The 17,534-nt window shown below is 46.8% G+C and overlaps 1 protein-coding gene and 2 long non-coding RNA genes across 5 annotated transcripts in view; 2 read left to right on the top strand and 1 right to left on the bottom strand.

Moving 5' to 3' along the window:
• LOC146656634 (uncharacterized) overlaps positions 1-17,534 on the bottom strand; it is a 65,180-nt gene that overhangs the window by 9,839 nt on the left and 37,807 nt on the right. The window contains exons 2-4 of one of the 2 annotated variants that reach the window (XR_014913904.1): positions 5,758-8,663; positions 4,326-5,672; positions 122-3,813 (exon numbers count right to left, since the gene is read on the bottom strand). This is a non-coding gene — a long non-coding RNA (uncharacterized LOC146656634). Of the gene's footprint in view, positions 1-121; positions 3,814-4,325; positions 8,664-17,534 lie in introns of both variants that reach the window. The other variant, XR_014913905.1, reaches the window with a different exon arrangement.
• Positions 8,657-17,534, top strand: part of LOC146656636 (uncharacterized) — a 36,520-nt gene continuing 27,642 nt past the window's right edge. The window contains exons 1-2 of one of the 2 annotated variants that reach the window (XR_014913907.1): positions 8,657-9,114; positions 9,197-9,599. This is a non-coding gene — a long non-coding RNA (uncharacterized LOC146656636). Of the gene's footprint in view, positions 9,115-9,196; positions 12,271-17,534 lie in introns of those variants that run through there. The other variant, XR_014913906.1, reaches the window with a different exon arrangement.
• LOC146656639 (fatty acid synthase-like) lies at positions 13,293-13,895 on the top strand (the record flags this gene model as incomplete). Its single annotated transcript, XM_085425021.1, has 2 exons — positions 13,293-13,577; positions 13,705-13,895. Coding segments are annotated over 2 exons (423 nt in total), but the record flags the coding sequence as incomplete, so codon positions are not given.

The raw sequence follows: 17,534 nt of genomic DNA, 5'->3' as shown, positions 1-17,534 counted from the left end.
TTGTGTTTGTCCCACATATTGCATACTCTGCTTTTGTCCTCAAATCAGGTAGGAAGTGTCTGTGTGGTTGAGCTGGTCTGGTCTGTCTAGACTTTCACTAGATAGATCAGGCTGCACCCACCTGTGAAACAGGTGGAGGGTCACCAGGACATGCAGAACTTGCTGACAGACTCCTGGCCACCTCTTGCCTCCTTAGTAGAAAGGGGCCACTCCCAGAGGCAGAGGGCTGTGAGGCACCGCCCGCCGGGCCCTCTCCTTTAGGAAAACCCTCAACACTGGGCCGAACCTTGGAGTTCTGTATGTCCATTCAGGCACACTCCATGCTTGATCTGTGGGCAATTCCTCTCAGAAGTGGAGGTCACGGTGGAGGCGTTGGAGGGCGGAAGGCGTTCCCTCAGTGGCTCTCCTCTTCTGAGATTCTGTAAAAACATAAGTCAATGTAGTGTAAGCAGCTTGAAATGAAAGTAACTGAACTTTTTTAAATTTCTGGGAGACGGTTGCTCACACGCGGGCGGCACAGTGGTTAGCACCGTTACCGCACAGGAAGAAGGTCTTGAGTTCAGCTCTACCGTCGCTCTGTGTGGAGTTTGCATGTTCTTCCTGCTTTTGCGTGGGTTCTTTCCTTGTACTCCGGCTTCCTGCCACAGTCCAACGACCTGCAGTTAGTGGCAATAGGTAATCGAAGAGTGTAAATTGGCGATAGGTGCGAATGGTTTTCTGCGTCTATGTGTTAGCCCTGTAACAGACTGGTGACCTGTCGAGGGTGCACCCTGCTTCTCGCCCTAAGATAGCTGGGATAGGCTCGAGCTGCCCTGTGACACTGGAAAAGAAACACAGCAGAGAATGGATGGGTGGCTGATCAAACGTAAACATTTCCAGTCACTTTCAGTTCAAGCTGCTTAGCATGATCTCACATTTGCCAATTTCTCTATCTCTTCCCCCTCTGTTGTGTGTGTGTGAGATATTCTCACTTTTGCCATTTCTTCTGTCCCTTTCAACTGATCTGTGTGTGTGTGTGTGTGTGTGTGTGTGTGTGTGTGTGTGTGTGTGTTTGTGTTTGTCCCACATATTGCATACTCTGCTTTTGTCCTCAAATCAGGTAGGAAGTGTCTGTGTGGTTGAGCTGGTCTGGTCTGTCTAGACTTTCACTAGATAGATCAGGCTGCACCCACCTGTGAAACAGGTGGAGGGTCACCAGGACATGCAGAACTCGCTGACAGACTCCTGGCCACCTCTTGCCTCCTTAGTAGAAAGGGGCCACTCCCAGAGGCAGAGGGCTGTGAGGCACCGCCCGCCGGGCCCTCTCCTTTGGGAAAACCCTCAACACTGGGCCGAACCTTGGAGTTCTGTATGTCCATTCAGGCACACTCCATGCTTGATCTGTGGGCAATTCCTCTCAGAAGTGGAGGTCATGGTGGAGGCGTTGGAGGGCGGAAGGCGTTCCCTCAGTGGCTCTCCTCTTCTGAGATTCTGTAAAAACAAAAGTCAATGTAGTGTAAGCAGCTTGAAAGAAAGTAACTGAACTTTTTTAAATTTCTGGGAGACGGTTGCTCACACGCGGGCGGCACAGTGGTTAGCACCGTTACCGCACAGGAAGAAGGTCTTGAGTTCAGCTCTACCGTCGCTCTGTGTGGAGTTTGCATGTTCTTCCTGCTTTTGCGTGGGTTCTTTCCTTGTACTCCGGCTTCCTGCCACAGTCCAACGACCTGCAGTTAGTGGCAATAGGTAATCGAAGAGTGTAAATTGGCGATAGGTGCGAATGGTTTTCTGCGTCTATGTGTTAGCCCTGTAACAGACTGGTGACCTGTCGAGGGTGCACCCTGCTTCTCGCCCTAAGATAGCTGGGATAGGCTCGAGCTGCCCTGTGACACTGGAAAAGAAACACAGCAGAGAATGGATGGGTGGCTGATCAAACGTAAACATTTCCAGTCACTTTCAGTTCAAGCTGCTTAGCATGATCTCACATTTGCCAATTTCTCTATCTCTTCCCCCTCTGTTGTGTGTGTGTGAGATATTCTCACTTTTGCCATTTCTTCTGTCCCTTTCAACTGATCTGTGTGTGAGTGTGAGTGTGTGTGTGTGTGTGTGTGTGTGTGTGTGTGTGTGTGTGTGTGTGTGTGTGTGTGTGTGTGTGTGTGTGTGTCCCACATATTGCATACTCTGCTTTTGTCCTCAAATCAGGTAGGAAGTGTCTGTGTGGTTGAGCTGGTCTGGTCTGTCTAGACTTTCACTAGATAGATCAGGCTGCACCCACCTGTGAAACAGGTGGAGGGTCACCAGGACATGCAGAACTTGCTGACAGACTCCTGGCCACCTCTTGCCTCCTTAGTAGAAAGGGGCCACTCCCAGAGGCAGAGGGCTGTGAGGCACCGCCCGCCGGGCCCTCTCCTTTGGGAAAACCCTCAACACTGGGCCGAACCTTTGAGTTCTGTATGTCCATTCAGGCACACTCCATGCTTGATCTGTGGGCAATTCCTCTCAGAAGTGGAGGTCACGGTGGAGGCGTTGGAGGGCGGAAGGCGTTCCCTCAGTGGCTCTCCTCTTCTGAGATTCTGTAAAAACATAAGTCAATGTAGTGTAAGAAGCTTGAAATGAAAGTAACTGAACTTTTTTAAATTTCTGGGAGACGGTTGCTCACACGCGGGCGGCACAGTGGTTAGCACCGTTACCGCACAGGAAGAAGGTCTTGAGTTCAGCTCTACCGTCGCTCTGTGTGGAGTTTGCATGTTCTTCCTGCTTTTGCGTGGGTTCTTTCCTTGTACTCCGGCTTCCTGCCACAGTCCAACGACCTGCAGTTAGTGGCAATAGGTAATCGAAGAGTGTAAATTGGCGATAGGTGCGAATGGTTTTCTGCGTCTATGTGTTAGCCCTGTAACAGACTGGTGACCTGTCGAGGGTGCACCCTGCTTCTCGCCCTAAGATAGCTGGGATAGGCTCGAGCTGCCCTGTGACACTGGAAAAGAAACACAGCAGAGAATGGATGGGTGGCTGATCAAACGTAAACATTTCCAGTCACTTTCAGTTCAAGCTGCTTAGCATGATCTCACATTTGCCAATTTCTCTATCTCTTCCCCCTCTGTTGTGTGTGTGTGAGATATTCTCACTTTTGCCATTTCTTCTGTCCCTTTCAACTGATCTGTGAGTGAGTGTGTGTGTGTTTGTGTTTGTCCCACATATTGCATACTCTGCTTTTGTCCTCAAATCAGGTAGGAAGTGTCTGTGTGGTTGAGCTGGTCTGGTCTGTCTAGACTTTCACTAGATAGATCAGGCTGCACCCACCTGTGAAACAGGTGGAGGGTCACCAGGACATGCAGAACTCGCTGACAGACTCCTGGCCACCTCTTGCCTCCTTAGTAGAAAGGGGCCACTCCCAGAGGCAGAGGGCTGTGAGGCACCGCCCGCCGGGCCCTCTCCTTTGGGAAAACCCTCAACACTGGGCCGAACCTTGGAGTTCTGTATGTCCATTCAGGCACACTCCATGCTTGATCTGTGGGCAATTCCTCTCAGAAGTGGAGGTCACGGTGGAGGCGTCGGAGGGCGGAAGGCGTTCCCTCAGTGGCTCTCCTCTTCTGAGATTCTGTAAAAACAAAAGTCAATGTAGTGTAAGCAGCTTGAAAGAAAGTAACTGAACTTTTTTAAATTTCTGGGAGACGGTTGCTCACACGCGGGCGGCACAGTGGTTAGCACCGTTACCGCACAGGAAGAAGGTCTTGAGTTCAGCTCTACCGTCGCTCTGTGTGGAGTTTGCATGTTCTTCCTGTGTTTGCGTGGGTTCTTTCCTTGTACTCCGGCTTCCTGCCACAGTCCAACGACCTGCAGTTAGTGGCAATAGGTAATCGAAGAGTGTAAATTGGCGATAGGTGCGAATGGTTTTCTGCGTCTATATGTTAGCCCTGTAACAGACTGGTGACCTGTCGAGGGTGCACCCTGCTTCTCGCCCTAAGATAGCTGGGATAGGCTCGAGCTGCCCTGTGACACTGGAAAAGAAACACAGCAGAGAATGGATGGGTGGCTGATCAAACGTAAACATTTCCAGTCACTTTCAGTTCAAGCTGCTTAGCATGATCTCACATTTGCCAATTTCTCTATCTCTTCCCCCTCTGTTGTGTGTGTGTGAGATATTCTCACTTTTGCCATTTCTTCTGTCCCTTTCAACTGATCTGTGTGTGTGTGTGTGTGTGTGTGTGTGTGTGTGTGTGTGTGTGTGTGTGTGTCCCACATATTGCATACTCTGCTTTTGTCCTCAAATCAGGTAGGAAGTGTCTGTGTGGTTGAGCTGGTCTGGTCTGTCTAGACTTTCACTAGATAGATCAGGCTGCACCCACCTGTGAAACAGGTGGAGGGTCACCAGGACATGCAGAACTTGCTGACAGACTCCTGGCCACCTCTTGCCTCCTTAGTAGAAAGGGGCCACTCCCAGAGGCAGAGGGCTGTGAGGCACCGCCCGCCGGGCCCTCTCCTTTGGGAAAACCCTCAACACTGGGCCGAACCTTGGAGTTCTGTATGTCCATTCAGGCACACTCCATGCTTGATCTGTGGGCAATTCCTCTCAGAAGTGGAGGTCACGGTGGAGGCGTTGGAGGGCGGAAGGCGTTCCCTCAGTGGCTCTCCTCTTCTGAGATTCTGTAAAAACATAAGTCAATGTAGTGTAAGAAGCTTGAAATGAAAGTAACTGAACTTTTTTAAATTTCTGGGAGACGGTTGCTCACACGCGGGCGGCACAGTGGTTAGCACCGTTACCGCACAGGAAGAAGGTCTTGAGTTCAGCTCTACCGTCGCTCTGTGTGGAGTTTGCATGTTCTTCCTGCTTTTGCGTGGGTTCTTTCCTTGTACTCCGGCTTCCTGCCACAGTCCAACGACCTGCAGTTAGTGGCAATAGGTAATCGAAGAGTGTAAATTGGCGATAGGTGCGAATGGTTTTCTGCGTCTATGTGTTAGCCCTGTAACAGACTGGTGACCTGTCGAGGGTGCACCCTGCTTCTCGCCCTAAGATAGCTGGGATAGGCTCGAGCTGCCCTGTGACACTGGAAAAGAAACACAGCAGAGAATGGATGGGTGGCTGATCAAACGTAAACATTTCCAGTCACTTTCAGTTCAAGCTGCTTAGCATGATCTCACATTTGCCAATTTCTCTATCTCTTCCCCCTCTGTTGTGTGTGTGTGAGATATTCTCACTTTTGCCATTTCTTCTGTCCCTTTCAACTGATCTGTGTGTGTGTGTGTGTGTGTGTGTGTGTGTGTGTGTGTGTGTGTGTGTGTGTGTCCCACATATTGCATACTCTGCTTTTGTCCTCAAATCAGGTAGGAAGTGTCTGTGTGGTTGAGCTGGTCTGGTCTGTCTAGACTTTCACTAGATAGATCAGGCTGCACCTACCTGTGAAACAGGTGGAGGGTCACCAGGACATGCAGAACTCGCTGACAGACTCCTGGCCACCTCTTGCCTCCTTAGTAGAAAGGGGCCACTCCCAGAGGCAGAGGGCTGTGAGGCACCGCCCGCCGGGCCCTCTCCTTTGGGAAAACCCTCAACACTGGGCCGAACCTTGGAGTTCTGTATGTCCATTCAGGCACACTCCATGCTTGATCTGTGGGCAATTCCTCTCAGAAGTGGAGGTCATGGTGGAGGCGTTGGAGGGCGGAAGGCGTTCCCTCAGTGGCTCTCCTCTTCTGAGATTCTGTAAAAACAAAAGTCAATGTAGTGTAAGCAGCTTGAAAGAAAGTAACTGAACTTTTTTAAATTTCTGGGAGACGGTTGCTCACACGCGGGCGGCACAGTGGTTAGCACCGTTACCACACAGGAAGAAGGTCTTGAGTTCAGCTCTACCGTCGCTCTGTGTGGAGTTTGCATGTTCTTCCTGTTTTTGCGTGGGTTCTTTCCTTGTAGTCCGGCTTCCTGCCACAGTCCAACGACCTGCAGTTAGTGGCAATAGGTAATCGAAGAGTGTAAATTGGCGATAGGTGCGAAGGGTTTTCTGCGTCTATGTGTTAGCCCTGTAACAGACTGGTGACCTGTCGAGGGTGCACCCTGCTTCTCGCCCTAAGATAGCTGGGATAGGCTCGAGCTGCCCTGTGACACTGGAAAAGAAACACAGCAGAGAATGGATGGGTGGCTGATCAAACGTAAACATTTCCAGTCACTTTCAGTTCAAGCTGCTTAGCATGATCTCACATTTGCCAATTTCTCTATCTCTTCCCCCTCTGTTGTGTGTGTGTGAGATATTCTCACTTTTGCCATTTCTTCTGTCCCTTTCAACTGATCTGTGTGTGTGTGTGTGTGTGTGTGTGTGTGTGTGTGTGTGTGTGTGTGTGTGTGTGTGTGTGTGTGTCCCACATATTGCATACTCTGCTTTTGTCCTCAAATCAGGTAGGAAGTGTCTGTGTGGTTGAGCTGGTCTGGTCTGTCTAGACTTTCACTAGATAGATCAGGCTGCACCCACCTGTGAAACAGGTGGAGGGTCACCAGGACATGCAGAACTTGCTGACAGACTCCTGGCCACCTCTTGCCTCCTTAGTAGAAAGGGGCCACTCCCAGAGGCAGAGGGCTGTGAGGCACCGCCCGCCGGGCCCTCTCCTTTGGGAAAACCCTCAACACTGGGTTGAACCTTGGAGTTCTGTATGTCCATTCAGGCACACTCCATGCTTGATCTGTGGGCAATTCCTCTCAGAAGTGGAGGTCACGGTGGAGGCGTTGGAGGGCGGAAGGCGTTCCCTCAGTGGCTCTCCTCTTCTGAGATTCTGTAAAAACAAAAGTCAATGTAGTGTAAGAAGCTTGAAATGAAAGTAACTGAACTTTTTTAAATTTCTGGGAGACGGTTGCTCACACGCGGGCGGCACAGTGGTTAGCACCGTTACCGCACAGGAAGAAGGTCTTGAGTTCAGCTCTACCGTCGCTCTGTGTGGAGTTTGCATGTTCTTCCTGCTTTTGCGTGGGTTCTTTCCTTGTACTCCGGCTTCCTGCCACAGTCCAACGACCTGCAGTTAGTGGCAATAGGTAATCGAAGAGTGTAAATTGGTGATAGGTGCGAATGGTTTTCTGCGTCTATGTGTTAGCCCTGTAACAGACTGGTGACCTGTCGAGGGTGCACCCTGCTTCTCGCCCTAAGATAGCTGGGATAGGCTCGAGCTGCCCTGTGACACTGGAAAAGAAACACAGCAGAGAATGGATGGGTGGCTGATCAAACGTAAACATTTCCAGTCACTTTCAGTTCAAGCTGCTTAGCATGATCTCACATTTGCCAATTTCTCTATCTCTTCCCCCTCTGTTGTGTGTGTGTGAGATATTCTCACTTTTGCCATTTCTTCTGTCCCTTTCAACTGATCTGTGAGTGAGTGTGTGTGTGTTTGTGTTTGTCCCACATATTGCATACTCTGCTTTTGTCCTCAAATCAGGTAGGAAGTGTCTGTGTGGTTGAGCTGGTCTGGTCTGTCTAGACTTTCACTAGATAGATCAGGCTGCACCTACCTGTGAAACAGGTGGAGGGTCACCAGGACATGCAGAACTCGCTGACAGACTCCTGGCCACCTCTTGCCTCCTTAGTAGAAAGGGGCCACTCCCAGAGGCAGAGGGCTGTGAGGCACCGCCCGCCGGGCCCTCTCCTTTGGGAAAACCCTCAACACTGGGCCGAACCTTGGAGTTCTGTATGTCCATTCAGGCACACTCCATGCTTGATCTGTGGGCAATTCCTCTCAGAAGTGGAGGTCACGGTGGAGGCGTCGGAGGGCGGAAGGCGTTCCCTCAGTGGCTCTCCTCTTCTGAGATTGTGTAAAAACAAAAGTTAATGTAGTGTAAGCAGCTTGAAAGAAAGTAACTGAACTTTTTTAAATTTCTGGGAGACGGTTGCTCACACGCGGGCGGCACAGTGGTTAGCACCGTTACCGCACAGGAAGAAGGTCTTGAGTTCAGCTCTACCGTCGCTCTGTGTGGAGTTTGCATGTTCTTCCTGATTTTGCGTTGGTTCTTTCCTAGTACTTCGGCTTCCTGCTTCCTGCCACAGTCCAACGACCTGCAGTTAGTGGCAATAGGTAATCGAAGAGTGTAAATTGGCGATAGGTGCGAATGGTTTTCTGCGTCTATGTGTTAGCCCTGTAACAGACTGGTGACCTGTCGAGGGTGCACCCTGCTTCTCGCCCTAAGATAGCTGGGATAGGCTCGAGCTGCCCTGTGACACTGGAAAAGAAACACAGCAGAGAATGGATGGGTGGCTGATCAAACGTAAACATTTCCAGTCACTTTCAGTTCAAGCTGCTTAGCATGATCTCACATTTGCCAATTTCTCTATCTCTTCCCCCTCTGTTGTGTGTGTGTGTGAGATATTCTCACTTTTGCCATTTCTTCTGTCCCTTTCAACTGATCTGTGTGTGTGTGTGTGTGTGTGTGTGTGTGTGTTTGTCCCACATATTGCATACTCTGCTTTTGTCCTCAAATCAGGTAGGAAGTGTCTGTGTGGTTGAGCTGGTCTGGTCTGTCTAGACTTTCACTAGATAGATCAGGCTGCACCCACCTGTGAAACAGGTGGAGGGTCACCAGGACATGCAGAACTCGCTGACAGACTCCTGGCCACCTCTTGCCTCCTTAGTAGAAAGGGGCCACTCCCAGAGGCGGAGGGCTGTGAGGCACCGCCCGCCAGGCCCTCTCCTTTGGGAAAACCCTCAACACTGGGCCGAACCTTGGAGTTCTGATGTCCATTCAGGCACACTCCATGCTTGATCTGTAGGCAATTCCTCTCAGAAGTGGAGGTCACGGTGGAGGCGTTGGAGGGCGGAAGGCGTTCCCTCAGTGGCTCTCCTCTTCTGAGATTGTGTAAAAACATAAGTCAATGTAGTGTAAGAAGCTTGAAAAGAAAGTAATTGAACTTGTTGAGATGGTTGATCAAACTGAAATATTACTGTCATGGTCCAGTTACGCTACATGTATATGTACTTGTTTTTGTTTCTCTCACTTTCTTTCTTGCTTCCCTGCTCACAACGCGATGCCTGGGCGGACCTAATCATGGGCTCCCGGTTGCTGTCCTCACACCTGCAAGCAATTTCTCACCTGAGGTTCATCATCCTGTTTACCAGCCACTTCTGAAGGCAGTTGCTTGGAGCCCTTTGTCGCTGGACTACTGTGTAACATTCGTTAGTGCAATTCTAGCTTTGGAAATATTTTGATTTCTCTTTGTGCTTTTCTTGGCATTTAACATTTTGTCCTTGTATATAGATTTTCCGTGCCCCGCCTTGAGACCCTGTTCGTGAGTGTGGCAGTTGCAGTGAGCCTGTGGAGCCCCCCACCCTCCATGGACCTCTGGATTCGCTGGACCCCTTCTCCCCACTTGTATATAGTGCACTCTGTGTCATGTAAATAAAAAAAATGTTTATTGTGATTCGTAGTCTGCGCTTGAGTCCTGCTCAGCCTTGACAATTTTTAGTCACTTTCGGTTCAAGCTGCTTAGATTCCCATGATCTCACATTTGCCATTTGTGTGTGTGTGTGTTTGTTTGTCCCACATATTGCATACTCTGCTTTTGTCCTCAAATCGGGTAGGAAGTGTCTGTGTGGTTGAGCTGGTCTGGTCTGTCTAGACTTTCACTAGATAGATCAGGCTGCACCCACCTGTGAAACAGGTGGAGGGTCACCAGGACATGCAGAACTCTTGCCTCCTTAGTAGAAAGGGCCACTGCCAGAGGCGGAGGGCAGTGAGGCATCCAACCCCCATCTCATCAATAGGGGGGTATGATCTGAAATAACAATAGATTGATAATTGCAAGTTTCAATAAGTGGAAGAGGACATTTATCAGTGACAAATGAATTTATCCAATAGAACATTTTGTGGACAGGAATATAGTCGGAGCATGTCCTGGATGAGTATCCTTATTAGAGCTTCTTTCTAGGTTAGAGAGCACACAGCTTGTACCTCCGGCTAAAATGAGATTGTGTGTTGTCATATCCAGAATTCACGAGAATTAATAGACAATTAAGGTTTCATCATCCCATTTGGGGGCGTAAATGTTGGCTTAAATCAGTTCATAAAGTTGTCCATAAAGTCCATAATGTTGGCCAACCACAGTAATACGGACCCATAATAAGGACCCATAGGATCAGATAAAATGGTTGATACAGGAAATGGGACGTTTTTACCCATAAGGATGGCCACCCCTCTGTCTTAGAGTTAAAGTTGGAATGGACTATTTGGCCAACCCAACCAGTCTTCAATCTATATCGGTCTGCTATACAAAGGTGAGTCCCCTGTGGAAAAGACATAGCAGATTTTTTCAGTTGTGTAAGCACCTTTTTGTGCTTAACAGGGTGATTCATAGACTTAATGATCCAACTTACAAAGTTGGCTGCATAACCCGTAAGCTTCGCCTGTATATTGACAGCAGCCATAGAGTTATCTAATCAAAGAGCAACAGTATGAACGTGTGTGTGTGTGATAGCCACTAACGTCTAATCACACTTATGTGAATTAACTTATATTTCAGCTATTTTACTTTAAATGTAAGTGATATTTTCTTTTGAAAATCCTCTAAATTAACTAGTTTTAACTATAGACCTGGTAACTAGTCTGGGATATTTGTAGCTGATGCTCCATTTTTGTACCAGTAGGTGGCAGTGTGAGACCATGGTTTGGCCTGTTGTTAGTAGTCAGAAGCATGCTCAGCACTGTTTTCTCATAATGTTACATGTACTCCCTGCCTTATCATTTCTTTCCTGCTTGCAGGCTAGTATTGTACCAGAAATAGAAAATAAAAGCAGTCACACCCGATATATTGCATAGATTAGTTATTAAGGTCAGAAACTGAAAGCACAGAAACATTGTTTAGTCTAGTAAATTCAACGTTCTGTAATGTTACTGATCGGCTCCACCTTTATAGTGTGTTGTTTTAGTTGTTTGTTTTCTGCCATAAAGTATTTACTTAAATTCAGTGCACATATCAAGATGGTAGTGATTACACCATTCTTTCGGAATCTTTCGAAATTCATGGATTATCTTTTTAGCATTCATTTTGAAGCGAGTTTCATAAGAAAATCGGCTTTGTCTATGACAGTGGAATATGTTCATTCTCTTTGTCTATCTGATAACGGAACACGTATTGAGAATATGTGAAATCCTATCTCGCTCTTGACGGAAGCAGTTGCATCTTTTCCCTCTCCCTTCCCTTATCTTTCCTGCTTGGCTTCTCATGTCCTTGTGTATTCTCGTGTAACTTTCTAACCCTCAGAGAGTCTCTCAGTCTTGTTCTCTAAGACCTAAAGAATTATGAATTTGATCAACTGGTCCCTTAACGAAATTGACACCCTATTTTTGATGAGAAGCCTGGGCTCGGGAGAGCCTGATTGTCCTGCAGAGCCCCTTGCTGCCGGATACTTGATGGTCGGTTGCGTCGTGTGTCTGGCGACACTCTCAATAGAGGACGTTGAACGAGATCTACCCATTTGGAACCATGATAACAGAGTTCTGGCTGATCGGAGCTGGCTTGAACCTGGCTTATCGAAAACAAAGAAAGCGGTCCCACAAGGCTGGCCGACGTGATTGACGATGGGCAATCTCTGAGTACTCACACTGCGTTTATTGAACGCAATATGGATAAGACCTTAGAGAAGCTCACGGCTCTGCAATGGGAAATTGACAGATCAAGTGACCAGTGATGGACATTAGACCAACTGTGAAATTGCATGCAGTTGTTCACATTAACCCAAACAATCATCTCCTTCACTCATTTGGCTCCTGAACAAGAAATTCTCTCTGATCGTATCCTTCAAGGACACCTGCGTCGGATCAGGACTGTTGACTTTGCTTAACCAGGTAAAAGGACACTCTCTCTCAAGTTGAACAGGACACACACACGTACACTGACGCAGATGTACACTCTCCCCCCTCCAAACGCCTCCAATGGTTGCACCCACCCGATGCAGACGGCGATTGACCGGGCCAGCGTGGAATCATGCTGCTGTCTACACTGGCAACCTCTCACCCCATTTACCCATCCCTGTTGCTTGTCATGTGTTTTCATGGTGTTACAGTGTGAAGATTCATGTGCTTTTTGTGCTGAGGAATTTTTGTTTTCTGTTCTCATACTGATCCCCTACCAGGAGCTCAGTCTGAGTAGAGTTCTCTTTTTTCCTCCTCCACTCCCCTATTGTGTTGTACATTTCACTGTTTTTCTGTAAGCTCCCTGTTCTGACCTGTCTCCCCAATGTGATGTTTGTGTAATGTATGTATGGTCAGAAGGGGTCCAATTTTGCTGCAGGCAACTGCAAGTGACAAATAAAGCTTCATCATCATCATCATAATGTGAGCTATTTTTGGAAAAAGTAAATACACAGTTGTACTACTATAAAGTAACAAAAGACTGCATGAGCTTGAATTGGAATAAATAATGGAGCAACGACTAGCCACGTCTCCCTGGCTAGTAATTTCTTTCCTGGTTGCAGGAAAGTAATTTTGGAGTAATTTTTGACCAGGATATGTCCTTCAATGCACATATTAAACAAATATGTAGGACTGCTTTCTTCCATTTGTGCAATATCTCTGAAATGAGGAATATCCTGTCTCAACGTGACGCTAAAAACCTAGTTGTAACACATGATACTTTACCACTACAGAACGTAGAGGAAGTTAGGATCTTGGGTTTATGTTCTCTAGAAATCGACTAAGGAGCACGTGACACACAGCTAAAAGAACAGTTAACATTTATTTAAACAAAACCATAAATAGTCATTCAACAATTCACAATGAGAAAATTCCAATAGTCCATGTTTGTCAGCCTGTGTACTCAGTTCAGAGTTCTTTTCAGTCTTTTCTGTTCAGGTGTGTGAAGTGTGTGTGGATAGTGTTAATGTTAGTAGTACTACCCAGGCAGTGTATTGTTTTGAGATCTCATAAGCTTATCTGTCAGGAAGTAACGCGTCTGTCACTTCTAAGTAGGCTGCAAACCTTCCTCCATCGCAGCTGGGATCCTGAATCCTGGCTCGCTGCAGGTGAATTTACTGGTCTCACTCGCACAATTTCACACTCCAACAAAAAGACCAACAGTCTGGAGCTGCTGTTCCAGCACAGTCTGTGTGTGGTGCAGGTTTGACTCAACAATGATGTGATGTTTGGAGCTGTTATGGAGACTAAAGTAAAACATGCGGTTAAATCAAACCTTCGTACAGTTTCTCACTGAAAGCTGACATTTGTAACTCCTGAATATCAAAACATCTTCATTTTGCATTTTCATATACATAAGATCTGTGATGTTCATTAATTATGTGTCACTTACTTTTCTGAAAACAACAATATCTCCGCGAGCACGCGGTAACGTTTGCTATGAACTTACAGTCGTCTCCATGGTTACATCCTACAGCTTTTGGAGACTCTGCTCCCGCTGTCAGACCTGAATGCACGCGTCAGTGTGGCCGTGGACCTAATCACCTCCGCTCACAAGGACATCGACCGAGACTCACTGCACTTTGCAGCCTCCGCCTTCTACTACAAGCTAAAGGCTGCTGATGCATATGTACCTACTGCAAAATACCACGGCAGCGTGAAGCTGCTGCGCGCCGAAACCAGCAGCGAATATGAGCAAAACCTGGGAGCTGACTATAAGCTCAGCGAGGTACCGATGCACATTTACATCAGTCTGTAGTACTTATCTTCACTGTGCGTGTGTGCGCTTGTGTGTGTTTCTATAAACTCTGTCTGAGCCTTCCAATGTTCAAACTGTGTACTGCGTCTTTCTTCAGGTCTGTGATGGCGAGGTGTCGGTCCACGTCATCAAGGGAGATCACCACACTTTCCTAGAAGGCGCGGGGGCGGAGTCTATCAAGAACATCATTCATAACTCGCTGGCTGAGCGAGCTGTCAAACCAAGGGAGGGTTAAACATCCACCGTCTCTTCACCCTAATTCCTCAGCTTTCCCCAAACTAGACTGTAAATGTGTCATTATAGGAAGTGTTTGCACTGCTTATGTTTACACGCTACTGTTATCCTAATATCCCAAATGTTAATGGTTAGTGAACCAGTCGACATCCCATCATCTCACAGCTCCATCGATTCCAACTGCAAGTTTTGTTTTTTGTTGCCATATGTTGTTGTTTGCAGAAGTTCATCCCACAACAAAATAACGTGGTTAAAAAATTAATGTAACAAAGTAACAAACACTGACACATTGATTGAATCCTGAATTACATAACATCACTCAAATTGGTGTTTCTGCTCATGCAGACATCAGTAGACAGGCAAACGCGCTGCGACCAGCCTGATGAGCGACTGTGGAGGGAGGGCTGACCCTGCAGCCGTGTTTCTGCACACTAACTACTCGTAACACAAGTTGGAGGCATTTCTTTATTTTGTGATATTTGTTTACTTTTCAGTCATGTGACCACACAGTCATCAGTTACAGTGGCAACCAGCAAATGTTTACGTTGTCAATAAGTTCACAACAAATTAAGTGTTTCATAAACTGTGTTTTAACAATGACACTCGTGTTACTGTAATTTACAGACCAGTTATTTCACTAATTCAGAAGAAAAACTGCTTCTCTTCATGATGGACTGTGTCAAACACACGCTGTTGTTCTGACAGACGCCTGTGACAGAGGCGTCGCTAAGGACCAAATGTGTCTCTTCAGAGGTTAATCAGAGATGTGAATGATCACTGTAACAGTGAGATCATATTTACTGATGTAACCTCTGAGAAACTGTTTCCTTTTAAAGGCTTTGGTCCAGAGATCTAAAACCTCAGCAAATAATCCAAACCTGAGTACAACAGCTGGCCTGAGACCTGTGATTGGGTCAGTGAAGGAAGCTGCTGATTGGAGATGAATGTGCTGAGGAGTCACAGTACGATGGACGTGACAATAAAGGCCTCTGTGTTTTATTGTAACATTTCTGTTATGTTTTGTAGGACTAATAAGGGCCTCAACAGTCGCTCAGTGTTTTCCTTCATTGTAACGAGCCTGTCCCGTTGGATCTATGATTCCTGTGCTTTTGTTGTCGTTACTATTTCTGATCATTTATCTTGTAAATATAGTTTTTGGGTTTTGTTTTTTAGAGGATGGGTCAGTTTATCAGGGACTGAAACACAAATCCTGTTGGCCCAGAAAATTCTTAGTCGCTGTTGGCGCCACCCGACCGTTTAGTTCAGACCATTAAAGTAACGACTGGTTCTATATGACACTTTTCTACATGCAACAAAGGTGGTGATGGAAGGAGGAGAACAAACTTTTTTGTCTGTATTTAATAGCACAATGAAGACCAGACAGCAAAGCAGGGAGGGAGAAATAAAGGGCCTCAGGTCAGAGTTGAACCCGGCCGCAGCATTTACCCCATGACCAGGTGACGTGGTCACCCGCCCGACCCTTACGCACAGCAGTATTTCACTTCAGCTACCAGGAGTATGTGGGTCGAGCATGCAGACTGAACTTTAGCTGCATGTTAGAAAGCCGAGTTTATGAATGAAGGCTAGAACAAATGTCCCGGCTGAAGGAGGAGGGGCTGCAGAGGTGTATAAACACAGGTGGGCGGGGCAGGGCTAGTGTGCAGGATGACTCAGTGACCTACACTGACCCGTGTTGGTGAACATTTTGTTAAAGTTAAATGTTTTCAAGCTGACAAGTAAATTATCCAGCGAGCTAAGTTGAGCTGACCGACGTGCAGTAAGGTTTTCATGCTCTTCACTAACAGCTGATCGCTGAGAATATATCAACAGTAATAATGTCCTGTAATTCCCACGGCTCTGTATGTCACACCTGCGTATGCTTCCCCATCACATTCATCACCTGTTCCTCTGGTGTCTCTGATTGGAGCACGCAGGTGTGTGGAGCAGAGTGAAATCACACACCTAATGCTGTTTTATTCAACCTGGATCTTGGAAGTTTTGATTAACATCAGTGTCAAACATGAACTAACTCTTTGTCCCCTTCAACATTACATGTTGTTTTTTGAAGTAACAGGTTCAGTGATCTTAAAAGGCTGCGGTAACGTGTCGCTGATAAAACACTGAGTCATTTTCAAATTATTCACTTTAGTTCAATTCAGCTTTATTGTTTTATGTGAAAGTCTCCATCCTGTGTCCTTCACTTATCTTTATCCCAGGTGTGAATTGTTCACAGGACTTAAAAGAAGGACGTGTCTGTGGAAAAGGCTCCGGCCAACCTAAACTCCTCCCTCATCAGGACACAGAAGAGCCGCTGAGGCAGCGCCTTGGAGTACGCTGCTGGTCGCGGCACACAGGTGCGCAACAAGATCTCCCGGCCTGCTGGAGGAGGGAAGTCTGGTACTCTGCTGCTTCCCCCAGTTTGCTTCTTGTCAGATCCCAAGTCCTCATCGACGGGCGCCAGAAGGGCAGCCTAAAAGGGCAAAGGTCAAATGTTAGCAAACAGCAACCGATTCTGAAGAAATGTGCTGTGTGATATTCAGAAGTACTGTAACCCGAGTCTCCCACAGAGACCTGATCCAGACTACAGCTCACAAACACAGCTCCTCTACTAACACCTCACTGCAGCTGCACGCTGCTGATCCTGTCTGTGATTAGAAATGATTTCAATAAAGTAAAACAGAGGCTCGTTTTCTATGAGCGTAAACAGGGATCTCTTTTTCAGTCTCAGTGTAACAAACGTGTTTACTGAATAAGTCTTTCAGTAAAAATGTTTTTGTTAATTCAGTAAAATCTGCAAAGATGACTTGTACTGTTGGCAGCAACAAACAGAGACAACAGAGTGTGGGACAGACAGGAAGTCAGGACACGTCTATGTGCTTCACAGTGGGACTAGAACATGAACATTTCTACACACACCACAGGCAGCAACTGTGCAAACCTCCACGTCACCAAAAACACCCTGCAGGTCCCATCAGAGCAACGGCAGAGAAAACAGATGAAAGGTCTGTTAGAGAGAAAAACGCTTCGCTGCTTTCTTACCTGTATGACACCAAAAGGGTTTTGTTTTTTTAATAATAAAGGCTTCATGTTTTACAGTTAAAGGTAAAGCTCATGCAAACATGCAGGCTTATTTGTCTGATCAATGCAAAAGTTCAAACATGTCTCTTTCAAGCCTCATTATCAGCTGAGATCATAGTAAAGACACAGACAGGATCCTGATCCATCTGTTCTTTATATAATTACTGTTTTTACTGTAATGTAGAATATCATGGACATAATACACAGACTGCAGCCTAAATACTGCTAAAAACAGCCCTTTTTATTTTTAAGGTTTCACGTATTAACCTTTTATTATAAAAGTCACCTGATCCTTAGCAGGTGTGTATACAGAAATACACCAGGTCATTATTTAAGCAAAGCGAAGCCAAACTGCTCCTGTGTGACAGATGAAGTCCACCTTTAAACAGCATTTAGATGCTGCTAATGAAACTCGATTAGTGGCAGCACTGGTCTGTGGGCTGGGGACACTGGTGCCACCAGTACAGCGCGCACTTTTCACAGCGCCACCATGTGGACCAAACTGTATTCTGGGTCAAACCTGATGTTTTATCATTTACACTGAACAAAAATATAAACGCAACACTTTTGCTTTTGCTCCTGTTTTCCATGAGCTGAACTCAGAGATATGAAACA

This window comes from Rhamphochromis longiceps, linkage group LG12 (assembly GCF_057381845.1).
Source record: "Rhamphochromis longiceps isolate RC_006_pf linkage group LG12, R_longiceps_female_GT1.1, whole genome shotgun sequence".
Lineage (NCBI taxonomy): Eukaryota > Metazoa > Chordata > Actinopteri > Cichliformes > Cichlidae > Rhamphochromis > Rhamphochromis longiceps.
This window is presented reverse-complemented; position numbering and strand designations above follow the sequence as displayed.